We start from the raw sequence: 14062 nt of genomic DNA, 5'->3' as shown, positions 1-14062 counted from the left end.
TTGTTATAAAGCAGAAACTAACACACCATTGTAAAGCAATTATACTCCAATAAAGATGTTTAAAAAAAAAGCATATTGGGAATGTATTTAGTCATGAAGACTGCACATTTATAAGTAACCCTTTGACTCCATTGCCTCAGATTTTGAAAAATCTCTGCTCAAAGAATTTAAGCGTCTGGATGACTACTTGAACACCCCACTTCTAGATGAAATTGATATAGACAGTGCTGAGGAACTCACAGTTTCCAGAAGATTGTTCTTGGATGGGGATCAGCTGACACTGGCTGACTGCAGTTTGTTACCCAAACTGAACATTATTAAAGTAAGTCTTCATAGGGCAGGCTGAATGATTGAGAGGAGTTTGGGAGTTGCCAACAGGAAGCACAGTGACCATTCAGTGTGAGTTTTTATACGAGGGCTTTGTCATCATCATTATGCATAGGGTATATCTCCTTTTTCTCCTCAGAGGAAAAATCCATAATGATCTTCTCTGGGAAGCATAAAAACTTCTTGTTTCTTTCTTCCTAAACCAGAAGGTGTTTTCCACTGTCTTGTCTATAAAACAAGGGTAATAGTACCCATTTCACAGAACTGTTGAGAAAATTAAATTAAGGCATATGAAATACTTAGAAAAGTGTCTGAATCATAACAAGTGATAATAAAGTGAGCTATTAATATTATTATTATTATTATCTAATCATTAATTTAACAAATTTTTATTGAACAGACCTTATTCTATCTCAGGTCCTATGCCAGACACAAAGAATACATAAAGAAGTAAGACACTGTCGGACCCTGAACAGTGAAAAGATCTGTGCTCTTTTTCTGCGCTTCCTTCTTCTAAACATTCATAATTAAATACACCATAAATATAAAAATGATTACAAGCATGGAGTTTTGTCTACATTTGTAGACAAAACATTAAAGTAGTAAATCCAAGATTCTTTAAGTTTATTTTGTAGTACTTTTTGTGTAGGTAACATGTCTTCAATGATCCTGATTTTTGACATATGTTTTTACACACTAGGCCTTTTACTGATGCCGCTCACTACCAATTGCTTTTTCCTTTTTTTTTTTTTCCAAAACCCTAGGTTGCTGCAAAGAAATACCGTGATTTCGACATTCCAGGAGAATTCTCAGGAGTCTGGCGCTATCTCCACAATGCCTATGCCCGTGAAGAATTTACCCACACGTGTCCTGAAGACAAAGAAATTGAAAATACCTATGCAAGTGTGGCTAAGCAAAAGAGTTAGGACAGCTCTTTCAGTAGAACAACCTCTCTTTTCACTTGTAATCATATTAGAAAATCTTTTGGAAATAAGAATATGGAAAATATGGTTTCCTCTATCCAACTTTCTTATGAAAAAGAATGCTATATTTTCTGTATCTAGTTAATCCAAACTATCTGCTCACTGTGTATTTTAAAGGTCTTTATATTTTCATTTCACTTTTTAATTCCCATGGCACAACCACTGCAATCTTAAATGATATGGAAAGTATCAATATCTTTTGCTAGAATGCATCATGTGTGCAAGCTCAACAGATGGCTGAAGTTACAAATAACATACAGTCACAGTCTCAAACTGTTCCTTAGAAATATTTACATCTAAATCATTAAAACAATTTTACTAAGAAATTTGACTGACCAAAAGGTCTTGTTGCTGTCCATTAAAGGGTAAAGTAAACCGTTCATAAAGGATAATCACAAATCTTTCTACAGAATTTATAATGTTCCATTACTATATGTACTCAAATATACATGTTAAAATACAATCAAATCACTCAAATCTGAAAACAAAAACTGAACTTTATTTTTGCTCCTTCAAAAGAGAAACAAAGTTCAGCCTCAAAAAAGAGAGATAGGTGTTATTAGAGGTCTTGGTGGGATATACATAAAATTTATTTATTTATTTTTTGGCCATACTGCGGGGCATGTGGGTCTTAGTTCCCCAACCAGGGATGGAACCCATGCCCCCTGCAGTGGAAGCTCAGAGTCTTAACCACTGGACCACCAGGGAAGTCCCTAGATAAAATTTAAATAAAGCAGTGTTTTCATAGGTTCAAAGAAAAGTAAGGCAATGAGTAAAGAGTTAACAGGCCTGGAACAGGCACATGAAAAAATGCTCATCATTGCTAATTATTAGAGAAATGCAAATCAAAACTACAATGAGGTACCAGGTCACACCGGTCAGAATGGCCATCATTAAAGAGTCTACAAATAATAAATGCTGGAGAGGGTGCGGAGGAAAGGGAACTCTCCTACACTGTTGGTGGGAATATAAGTTGGTGCAGCCACTATGGAAAACAGTATGGAGGTTCCTCAAAAAAACTAAAAACAGAGTTGCCACATGATCCAGCAATCCCACTCCTGGGCATATACCCAGACAGAACTTTAATTTGAAAAGATACATGCATCCCTATTTTCATAGCAACACTATTCACAATAGCCAAGACATGGAAACAACCTAAATGTCCATCAACAGATGAATGGATAAAGAAGATGTGGTGTGTGTGTGTATATAGATATAGATATAGATAGATAGATATAGTGGAATATTACTCAGACATAAAAAAGAATGAACTAATGTCACTTGCAGCAATGTGGATGGACCTAGAGATTGTCATACTAAGCGAAGTAAGTCAGAAAGAGAAAGACAAATATCTTATGATATCACTTATATGTGGAATCTAAAATACGACATAAATCAACATATCTACGAAACAGACTCACATAGAGAACAGACTTGTGGTTGCCAAAGCGGGTTTGGGAGGAAATGATTGGGAGTGTGAGATTAGCAGAGGCAAACTATTATATATCAGATGGATGGATAAACAACAAGGTCCTACTGTATATAGCTCAGGGAAGTATATTCACTATCCTTTGATAAACCATAATGGAAAAGAATATGTATATATATATGTATGTATAACTGAGTCACTATGCTGTACAGCAGAAATTAGCACAGCATTGTAAATCAACTATACTTCAATAAAATTAAAAAACAAAAAGAGTTAACAGGCCTGGGTACAGAAAGGGCTCAATGCACTGTCCTTGGAGCCAGAGTTAAGATAAATACATTATGTTGTGTCCCTTCTTTGATAGGAAGACCCTGATCTGAGACAGTTGTACCTGGACTAGATGGCAAGGTTGTGACTTCTCTGAACATCTCAGAGCCGTTCATTCTCACTGGTAGGATTTCAAAGAGTCAAGTGTTTTAAGATCTATGATTTTAAAGAACAAAGTTTCTCGGGACTTCCCTGGCGGTCCAGTGGTTAAGACTCCCTGCTTCCACTGCAGGGGGCACAGGTTCACCCCTGCTTGGGGAACTAAGATCCCACATGCCCCCCAGTGTGGCAAAAGAAAGAAACAAAGAAAGAAAGAACAAAGTTTCTCACTACCATGCCCTTAAACTCATTAATAGAAGCAGTCTTTTACAGATTACACCATACTTAAAAGTGTATTCATGTCATTGCAAAGCTGCAAGTAAGTCTTATCCAACTTCATAGGTACTGATACAGCTCAGAATTACCCTCCTAGACAAAAGGATTATTATCTTCTTAGATGACATTAATACAATTCAATTCAGTAACTACTTATTGAGTACTTACTATGTTATTATTATTTAGTTATTTAATCTTCACAACAACCTCATGCCAAAGGAACAGTCCCTATCCTCATGAAACACGCACTTCAATAATGGACACAGGCAATTAGACGTGCAATTACAATACATATGTGTTATGAAAAGAGTAAGCACAAGGTTACATAACAGAAGTACATCCTTATGTGTTCCCCCAGCCTGACCTCAAACAAGTTCCACTTGGTCATATAGCCTTTGCATAGCACAACCTCTGTGAAAATTCTTAGAGATGTGTTTTTATGAGAAGGTAAATTTTTTTCCCACCTGGGCAGACACATGACTCCAAAGCAGGGTCCTGGATGAACCTAGCATCCGCAACCTGTTACCCTACTGCTGTAGATTACCCAATATGAGACAGGGAATTTTTACTCATTAGTGTCAAATTTTAAAAAATAACAAGGAAATTTTTTCTAATTATGAAAGCATTACATGTTGGTGCAAACACAGATAGTAGTGGAATAGAGATTCCAAACATAGAGAGATGTATGAAAACTTACTATCTGATAAGGTGGCATTTCTGATCAGTGGTGAAACACTAGAACACAATTCAGCTGTATTTTTTGCCACTTTATGACAAGGATGGCCTTTCCTCCAGTGTCCCATAACATGTTCCTCATTTCTGTCTGAGAGCTCACCAGAAGCACCTTTAGCATTCACATTTCTAGTGACATTCTGGTCACGATGATATGTGTATTCTCCAAGATGACAGAATCTTTCTCTACTGCTCTTCTCTCTTCTTTCTGAGCCCTCACCAGAATCACCTATAATGTCCATATTTCTGGCATGCACCTCAAAACTCTTCCAGCCTCTATACATTGCCCACTTACAAAGTTGCTTCCACATGCTTAGCTATTTGTTAGGGCAGCACCCCACTTCTCAGTACCAAAATTTGTCTTAGTCTGCTCAGGCTGCCACAACAAAATACCATAAACTGGCTGGCTTAAATAACAATTTATTTTTCATAATTCTGGAGGCAGAAGTCTGAGATCAGAGTGCCAACATGGACAGATTCTGGCAAGAACTCTCGCTCTGGTTTGCAGACAGCTGCCTTCTCACTGTATCCTCACATGGTGGAGAGAGAGAGGAAGCAAGCTCTCTGTTGTCTCCACCTTCATGACCTCATCTAACCCTAATTATCTCCCAAAGGCCCCATCTCCAGATACAGTCACATTGGGGGATTAGTGTTTCAACATATGAGTTCTGGTGGAGGGGGCACAATTTTAAAACAAGGCTGCCATTTATAATAAAGAAGTAGGTAAGTGTATAGCAGCCAAGTGTCTGGGGATAGGCTTTCTTTTATACAAGTTACAAACCTAAGATCACCTCCAAGATCTGCTTTGTGATCAACACAGCTGGAAGGGCCTTGAGGTAAGGAACAAAATACCTTGTGAATTCAGCAGAGTAGGGGATGGTAGATTTGGTTTTCATAAGTTAGGAAACTTCAAAAAGACTATTCAATAAGACTTCCAGTTGCTGAAGACAATGGTGGCTGCCTTGGTCTGTGTCTCCCAATATTTCCTCCAAAAACAATACAGAATAACAAGAACACATTTTAAAAGGCACTAAAACCACACGGTAAACATAACGTGAAGATAGAAAAATACCCAAACCTCAATATAACTCTAAGTTAAAAAAGAAAAAAAAAACCAAATCCCAGCAAGGACTTGATTCAGACTTTCAAAAAATCGAGAAAAAAATGGAGAAAATTACTCAAACTATGAAAATAAATGGAAGAAAAAGATAAAATTATCTCAGAACTGAGGATAAATTAAAAGGTTCCCAAGCAAAAATGGACTCAAGAAAATTTAATAAGATGCATGGAAAAAGGCAGAAAAATAACTGAGAGAATGAAAATGACATTTAGAACGAAGTAAAAAGGATCAGAAAGACAAGCAAAAAAGGAATAGCAGTTGTAAAATTCGAATCACTGGGAAAGAAAAACAAAACAATGGAACAGAACTAATATTTAAAAGATTTAAACCTATAATCCAAGAAAATTTTCCAAAATTAAAGACCTCAGTCCACACATTGAAAGGTCTCACTGGGTTCCTAGGAAAATTAACCAAACTAATCAATCCAAGGCATATCCTAGTAAAACTATTAGACATGAAAGATAAAGAAAATATATCCTCAAGACCTCTAAGCAAACAGATCAAATAACCTGTGAAGGTAAATTAATTAACCTGGTGCCAGGCTTCCCAAAACAACATAAAAAGTAAGGAAGAAACTTAGGAAAGAGAGTGTGAGCCAAGAATTTTATATCCAGTGAAACTAGTCTTTAAATATCAAGGTTACGGAAAAAGAAAAAGTTTTAAACAAACCAGGACTTAGAAAATTCTGTGCCAATGTGCCCATAAGCAATTTTTAAAAGGTATAGGTACTAACATTATGCAAACATTACTGTTGGGGGAAGTTATGTGATGGGTAAAATACTGTACTGTTTTTGAAACTTCTTTTGATTCTGTAATTACTTCAAAATAAAAAGTTTCAAAAAGGTATAAGTACAAAGGTAACCGCTAGAAAAAATGCAAACCTCTTTGTATGCTAAAATAAATAAGTAAATTTTAAAAATAAGCATAGAAAGCACATCTGTAGAGAAGGAAACATAAAATATAACATTGTATACATAATTGTAAGATATGATGACTAAATTGAGGCAAGCATGTCAGTTAGATCAATAAATGTGAATGGGCTTAATTTATCCATTAAAAGAAGAGACTTTTCAATTTGACTCACAAAGCAAGAACCAATCATATGCTGCAGGCAACAGACCACAGAGAGCAAAATGATTGAGAAAAGCCAAAAATAAAAGAAGGGATAAAGATGTACAAGGCAAATGGAACAATAAGAAATCAGGGGTAGTGTTTCTTATATCAGACAAAGCAGAATTCAAGCCAGAAACATTGAATGTGACAAAGAAGGGTGCTTTTTGACACTAAAATCTGCAATTCAATATGAATCATATAACACAGTAACTAGTTTTATGAAGCAAAAAATATAGAAGATGTATAGAATCAGAGATAAAAACACACTAAAGATAGGAGACTTGAATATATCACTCTAAGACAGCTCAAGTAGGCAAAAATTAAGTAATAATGTAGAGGACCTAGACAACATGAAAATGTTGATTTTATGCATTACACACTAGTATTAAAGAAGACATCTTCTCAGGTGTCCACATCACAGAAACTGATCATATGTTCGGTCACAAAGAAAAGATCAATAATTTCATAAAGTACAAATATTGCAAACAACACTGTCTGATTGATCACAATAAAATAAAACTAGAAAGTAGTAAAACATTTTTAAAAGGGCCTTCTGCCTAGGAATTTTATTTATTTATTTATTTATTTATTTTTGATGTGGACCATTTTTATTTTTAATTAATTAATTAATTAATTACTTTTCGTTGCAAAGTGGATTTCAAATGTTGCATTCTTAAGGCACAGTGGAGTGTGGGTTACTTTGTTATCAAAATAGATGGCAAAGTAGTGTGTTTATTATGTAATGAGACTATAGCTGTGTTAAAAGAATCCAACATACACTGACATCACCAGACTAAGCACTCATCACAATATTCCTTACTCATGGGAAAGCAACAGTCAGAAAACTTAGAAGATTTAAATAGAAATATCACAACATAATTTCTTCACAAAAATAAAAAATGAAAAGAGGCTGCAATCAAAATAAACTATTGAGTGGCTCATTTGTTAGCCAAACGAGGTGGAGGAAAAAAGGAATTGGCAAAAGTAACTCTGGAAAATCGTGTTTTCACTGGAAAATATAAAACTAAAGACAAAAGAAACTGTACATAAACAGTGTGTCTAAATGGCAAAGTTGTTTCTCAAGGGGATATGGGTAAAGAATTTTGAAACAGCCGTATATGAATATTAGGATTGAAAAATAAGTAAATGGATGGTGGATGGAAGAAACCAGGGTTTCTCATTGTCTGAAAGAAGTTACAAATAAGGAAGGGGGAAGGGAAGGCTACAATGAACCATGTGGTACTGGATTAGATTCAGAGACATCAGTATGTACTTATATTTAACTTAATATATATATAGAGAGAGAGAGAGATGAATAAATACAAAAATTAGATACATGTATATACATGAGTCAATATACACAAGTAAATTTCCTAGCTTTGACAGCTGAGAGGGTCCAGAAGCAATGGTACTCTACTAACAACAAACACACCCAGTACCAAGATACTGGTTTCACACCATTCTCCAAAGAAAAGAACCAGGGTTCACTGGAGAAGTAGCTTATTTTAGTGTTGGGGCAGGGACAAATACAAAATGAGCCTGGAGCATTTTGAAGCATCAGAAAGTGAAGAAGTGCTCAAAAACCAAAGGTATGGGTGCATGGCAAACGGACAGAGGAGCCAACCTGAAAGAACTCCCAAAGTTGGAACAATTTGAGCAACAAAAACAAATACTGTTGTATTGGATTATAACCCAAAGTATGAAATAAATATACATGAGTCCATATGGATATAAATAAATAAAAAGTAGAGAAGAGGCAAATCTCCCATACAGAAGAATTCCAAATAATTTAGGAGATACTCCCTTAACTCTAGGGCTTAACTCCTAGAGTGTGGGCTGCACTTAGTGACTTGCTTCCAAAGAGTATGAAAGTGGGGGTGGGGGGTGGGAGTATTTGTCAGGGTTCTCCAGAAAAACACAACCAATTAGATAAATATAGATATATATGAGAGGAGATTTATTATTGGAATTGGCTCACACAGTTTATGGAGGCTGAGAAATTCCACAACCTGCCCTCTGCAATCTGGAGAACCAGGAAAGCTGGTGGTACAATTCAGTCTGAGTCCGAAGTAGGAGGCACTGACTGGTGTAACAGAGTCTGAAGGCCCTAGAACCATGACCTCCAATGTCCAAAGGCAGGAAAAGATAGATGTCCCAGCTCAAGAAGAGAGGAAATCGGCCCTTCTTTTGCCTTTTTATTCTATTTGGGCCCTCAAAGGATTGAATGATGCCACCCACATCGCTGAGGGCGAATCTTCTTTATTCAGTTTGCCATTCAAATGCGAGCGAAACATCTTCACAGACACACCCAGAAATAATGTTTTACCACCTATTTTGGCATCCCTTAGCCCAGTCAACTTGACACATAAAATTAGCCATCACAATTCCACCCGTTTTCTACTTGGCACTTATACACATCTCCTTACATCACACTTACTCTCCAAGTAAAGACAATAATAGATCTTAATTCCATCTCATATGATATAACTATTCTGCAGTACAAAGTAAAACACACTAACGCCTTCCTCAGAAGAGGAGGTTAAGTCCTCGAGTGATGTCTCCTACTCTTCCCCGGTATCCTTAACTTGAATAATATCATGGAAAGTTAACAATACTTAAATACTATGATATAAAGTCAATAACCTCTATATGATATAGGTTACATAATAAAGCAATAGAAGAATAATAAAAACAAAGATATTTGCTTAATATATGTTTATATACACACAAACATATTCATAACAAAATAAGAAGGAAATACTCATGACAATTATAGCCCTTGTTTCTGTAAGTGGTCACATGTTCATCATTGCTTTCATAATTACCTTCTTCCACTATCTGTTCCATATTCCATTTGCCCTCAGCGAACACCTCAACTGGTTGTAGCTCTTTAGCTGGTAGGATGACCCAAACTTCATCCTCTAGGATATGGGCCATTAGTACTCCTGCCTGAATCGGGTTATTGTAGTTTTCCATTGGCTTTAATCATAGGGCATGGTAAGTAATACTAAGAGACACCCTAAGGGATGTCCCATATTCCAGACATAGTCTTCCTTACCTCCAGTGTGGACCAGCAGTCCAATTTCCCCTTGGTAGTCAGGATCAATCGCCCCAGCCAGCACAGGAAGTCCATTCCTTGCCTGTTGATTCAGAGGCATGAGGAGCCCAAAGTGGCTGAGTGAGAGTTTTAACTTCCGGTTCAATGGAATCATTGTTGTGTTTCCTTGTGGAAGCCTCCTCCCTCTGGAGCTAAGACCTCTGGGCCAGCAGAGCATGATGCTGCAGAAACAGGAAGCAAAGCTTTTGCCCATGGGTCACTGGGGGTAATAGAGAGTGGTACCACCCCCATTTCCAGCCCCTGATGCCTGCACCTTGAATCCTGGCTGTGGGAAGAACAGCACCGTACACTGAACGCTGACTCTGAGTGTATACAGCCTTCTGGAGAACCTTGCCCCTGCCCCAGAGGGTATCTCCACCTAGCTGGCACTGTAAGTGAGTCTGCAAGGGGCCCTTCCACCCTTCTATCAAGCCAGCTGTCCTTTCCACAGTGGAAGTGGTCCAAGGTAATCAACCTGCCACCAGGGAGCTGGCTGATCAGTCTGGGGATTGGTACCATACTGGGACTCAGTACTAGTCTCTGTTGCTGGCAGATTGGGCACTCAGCAGTGGCCATAGCCGGGCTGGACTTGGTGAGTGGAAGTCCACGTTGCTGAGCCCACACATCATCTCCATCCCTGGCACCACAGACACTTTGCTGTAGGAAAGAGGACACTTTGTGTCTGGGGAAAGAGGCCAATTGGAATCCAAAGAACGGGTCATCCTATCTACTTGATTACTAACGTCCTCCTCTGCTGAGGTCACCCTTTGGTGAGCATTCACATGGGACACAAATATTGTTACATTTTTTGCCCATCCAGAGAGGTCTATCCATACCTCTTCCCCAAATTCCTTTGTTGCCAATTTTCCAATCATATTCTTCCCAAGTCCCTGACCATCCACCTAAAACATTGGCCAGGGCCCATGGACTGGTATATAACCGCACATCTGGCCAGTTACCCTTCCAAGCAGTCAGGTGCATTGCTCGAAGTTCTGCCCACTAGGAGCATTTCCTTCACCACGTCCTTCAGGGATGCCCCCGAGACAGGCCGTCACGTTGCCGCTGTCCACCTGTGGTGCTGCCTGCAGATCGCGCAGAACCATCTCTAAACCAGGCCCAAGTCTTTTCTTCCCCTGGCAACTGATCATAGAGAATGCCCCACGAGGCCACAGGTGCAGGCTGGGGTAGAGAAGGCAGTGTAGCAAAGGTAGGGACCATGGGAATTTGGGCCACTTCTTTGTGTAACTTATTGTGCCTTCAGGGCCTGCTTGGGCCTGGTTATGTATATACCACTTCCCTTGGATGATGGAGTGCTGCTGTGCACCCCCAACTTTATGGCTTGGTAGGTCAGATACCACCCAGTTTATGATGGGCAGCTCAAGTCGCATGGTAACCTCGTGGCCCACGGTTAAGCATTCAGCTTCTACGAAGGCCTGGTAGCCGACCAACAGCTGTTTCTCGAAATGAGAGAAGTCATCTGCAAAGATGGCAGAGCCTTGCTCTAAAATACTGTAGGGGCTTACCAAAGTCTCCAAACAGCATCCCTTCCTGCCACTGACACTTTCAAGCACCATTGGGTCTGCTGGATCATATGGCACAAGTGGCAAGGCAGCTTGCATGACACCCTGGACCTGATCCAGAGCCTTCTCTGGTTCTGGGCCCTACTCAAATTAGTAGCTTTCTGAGTCACTTGGAATGGGCCAGAATAACCAACACTGGACCCCTAGATATTTCACTGAGATAGAAGACCCCTGAATTGTAGTTGGATTTTTTCCCACCTCATACAAGTAGACACCTTATCAGTAAGTCTAGGGAAGTTGCTACTTCTTGCTCACTAGGTCCAATCAGCATAATGTCATCAGTGTAATGGACTAGTGTGATAGCTTGTGGAAGGAAAAGGTGGTCAAGATCCCTGCTAAATAAATGATGACATAGAGATGGAGAGTTAATATACCTAAAGTAGGATGGCAAAGGTGTACTGCAGCCCTCACAAGCTGAAAACAAACTGCATCTGGTGGGTCTTATGGACAGGGATGGAGAAAAATGCATTTGCCAGCTAAGTAGCTCCATACCAGGTAGCAGTGGAGATCTCAATTTGCTCAAGCAATGAAACCACATTAGTACAGCACCTGAAATTGAAATCACCACCTGGTCAAGCTTATGAAAATCCACTGTCATTCTCCAAGACCCATCTGTCTTCTGCACAGGCCAAATAGGCTAGTTTAATGGGGATATGCAGGAAATCACCACTCCTGCATGTTTCTAGTCCTTGATGGTGCCACTGATCTCTGAAATCCACTCAGGTATATGCAGTGCTTTTGGTTTACTATTTTTCTAGATAGAGGCAGTTCTAATGGTTTCCATTTGGCCTTTCCTACCAAAATAACCCTCACTCCACAGGTCAGGAAACTGATACGTCGTGGGGTCTGCCAGTTGCTGAATATGTCTCTCCTAATTTTGCCTTCCAGAACTGTGGACATAACCACAGGATGGGTCTGGGCACCCACTGGACCCAATGGAGACGGGCCTAAGCTAAAATTTCATTGATCACCAGACCTCCATAATCTCCTACTATAACTGATGGACCATAGTGACACTTTGGGTCTCTTGGAATCAGTGTGAGTTCAAGGCCAGTGTCCAATAGTCCCCAAAAGGTTTCTCCCCCAATTCAAAATCACACTGATTAAAAAGGTGTAGGTCCCTTTCGGGAAGGCCAGGAAAAAGATTAACAGTATACATTTTGGGGAGTGTACCAAGGCATGGAGGACTCACACGTCCCTATTTCAAAACTTAGTCCAAAGCTACAGTTATCAAAACTATGTGGCACTAGCATAAGGATAGACACATAGATCAGGGGAGTAGAACTACGAGTCCAGAAATAAACCCATAGATCTATCCCATGGGTTGCAAACCCAAATGAGTTGAAAACAGGCGTTCAAACAGAACCCTGCACAGGAATGTTCACCACAGCACTATGCCCAACAGGCACAAGGTGGAAGTCACCCAAATGTACATCAGCTGCTGAGCGGATACACAACATGTGTGGCCTAGCCACGCATTGGAATATTAGTCAGCCAGGAAAAGGCATGAAGTGCTGATTGGTGCTACCGCGTGGATGAACCCTAACACAAACATAAGTGAAAGCAGCCGGACACAAAAGGCCACCTATTTATTGTCTGCTTCCATCTCTAGGAAGTCTCCAGAGCAGGCAAATGTCTGTGCACAGGAAGCAGATGAGTGGTTGCCTGGGGACTATGGGGGGTGGGGTGGGGTGGGGGACACTGCAGGAGGGGCAGTGGGGAGTGACTGCCTGGCGGGTACAGGGGTTTCTCTTTGGGCTGGTGCCAACGTCTTGGAAGTAGATATATAGTCGTGATGGTGGCCCAGCACCGCCAGTGTATACTTGGTGCCCCTGGATGGTCCGCCATTAGCTGCCTTCTCTGTACAAAGTTCCCGTCCGGTGGACAGTGAGAGTTCCAGCAAAGAGAGGGTCCAGCGAGCACGGCGAGCAGGGTCCTGCCAGCACCATTTCTTTGCAGGCCCAGGACCCCGGCGGTGGGGGTGGGGGCGGGGTGAGGTGGGGTGGGGGAGGGGTTATGGGAAAGCAGTGACCTCACAGGGTCTACGTGTTACGGGGCGTGCTCACCCCCCCCCCAACCAATGAGGGCCCGGCCTGTGGTCGCTAGGATACGGAGTAGGGGCCTGAGAACACCGGTTGTGTAGAGATGTTGGGACCAGCAGGCACAACCGACCGCCCCTCATCCCAGCGCACCGCAGAGCGAGGCCGTCGCAGAAAGCTGCCCAACGGCCAGCATGCCGGGGAAGAGGGGCCGTGGAGGGTCACCCGGTCGCCGCTCCCGCACCGCCCGAGCCGAGCGGTCCTGCTCCGTGAGCCACATGGAGCGCCTCCTGCGGGAGGGCCACTACGCCCAGCGCCTGAGCTCATCCGCACCCGTCTCCCTAGGGGCCATCATCCAGTACCTGACGGCCAGGGTCCTGGAGCGGGCGGGCCATGAGGCCCAGAACAGCGGCCGGAGGCGCCTCACTCCGGAGCTGGTGGACGTGGCGGCCCGCAACAACGCGCTGCTCAGCGGCTTCTTCAGCACTAGCACCATCTCCCAGGCGGCCCCGGCCCAGCACTAGCTGCCCAGCGACACCTGGGTCCCCGGCCTCCGGGGGGGGCGGGGCGGGGCGGGGGGCGCGGCCGCCAGGCGCCAGGCCCGCTCACCGACCGACCGCACAGCCCGGGCAGCCCCGGCCTGCCCGCCCCCTTGGGCACAGTCATTGCGAGTCAATAAAGTGTTTCAAGAGATGCCCTGCGCGTGCTTCACTCACTTGGCGTGGGAGGTGGTGGTGGTGGGACACCCCTCGTCGGAGGGATGGAGGGCGGGGGTCTGGCCGGAGTTGGGGGGTGGGGGGGTGGAGTCGGGGCTGACAGACAGAGAGGAGCGGTCTCTCACGGTGACAGTGCCTGGGGTGGCCCTGGGTGGGAGAGGCTGGCTGCGGCGGGGGTGGGGGCGGACTGGGGCCTCGGGTGAGGCCGGACAACGGAAGGCTCC

The 14062-nt window shown here is 42.1% G+C and overlaps 2 protein-coding genes and 1 pseudogene across 2 annotated transcripts in view; 2 read left to right on the top strand and 1 right to left on the bottom strand.

Annotated features, from left to right (window-relative positions):
• Positions 1-1442, top strand: part of CLIC2 (chloride intracellular channel 2) — a 30797-nt gene extending 29355 nt beyond the window's left edge. The window contains exons 5-6 of the mRNA XM_007184596.3: positions 141-322; positions 1092-1442. Coding sequence (XP_007184658.3) covers positions 141-322; positions 1092-1253 — 344 coding nt within the window. The 3' untranslated portion in view covers positions 1254-1442. The remainder of the gene's footprint in view (positions 1-140; positions 323-1091) is intronic.
• Positions 1443-9142: 7700 nt separating this feature from the next.
• On the bottom strand, positions 9143-13318 carry LOC103017008 (uncharacterized; annotated as a pseudogene).
• Positions 13215-13665, top strand: LOC103018418 (histone H2A-Bbd type 2/3). Its single transcript, XM_007184603.2, has one exon. The coding sequence runs from the start codon at positions 13317-13319 to the stop codon at positions 13644-13646; it is 330 nt and encodes a 109-aa protein (XP_007184665.1). The 5' UTR covers positions 13215-13316; the 3' UTR covers positions 13647-13665.
• Positions 13666-14062: the final 397 nt, after the last annotated feature.

This window comes from Balaenoptera acutorostrata, chromosome X (assembly GCF_949987535.1).
Source record: "Balaenoptera acutorostrata chromosome X, mBalAcu1.1, whole genome shotgun sequence".
Taxonomy (NCBI): domain Eukaryota; kingdom Metazoa; phylum Chordata; class Mammalia; order Artiodactyla; family Balaenopteridae; genus Balaenoptera; species Balaenoptera acutorostrata.
Note: the sequence above shows the minus strand (reverse complement) of the source record. Positions and strands in the feature narration are given on the sequence as shown.

Coding starts and splice junctions, on each gene's coding strand:
- LOC103018418 (XM_007184603.2), top strand. CDS start 13,317: ATGCCGGGGAAGAGGGGCCGTGGAGGGTCACCCGGTCGCCGCTCCCGC.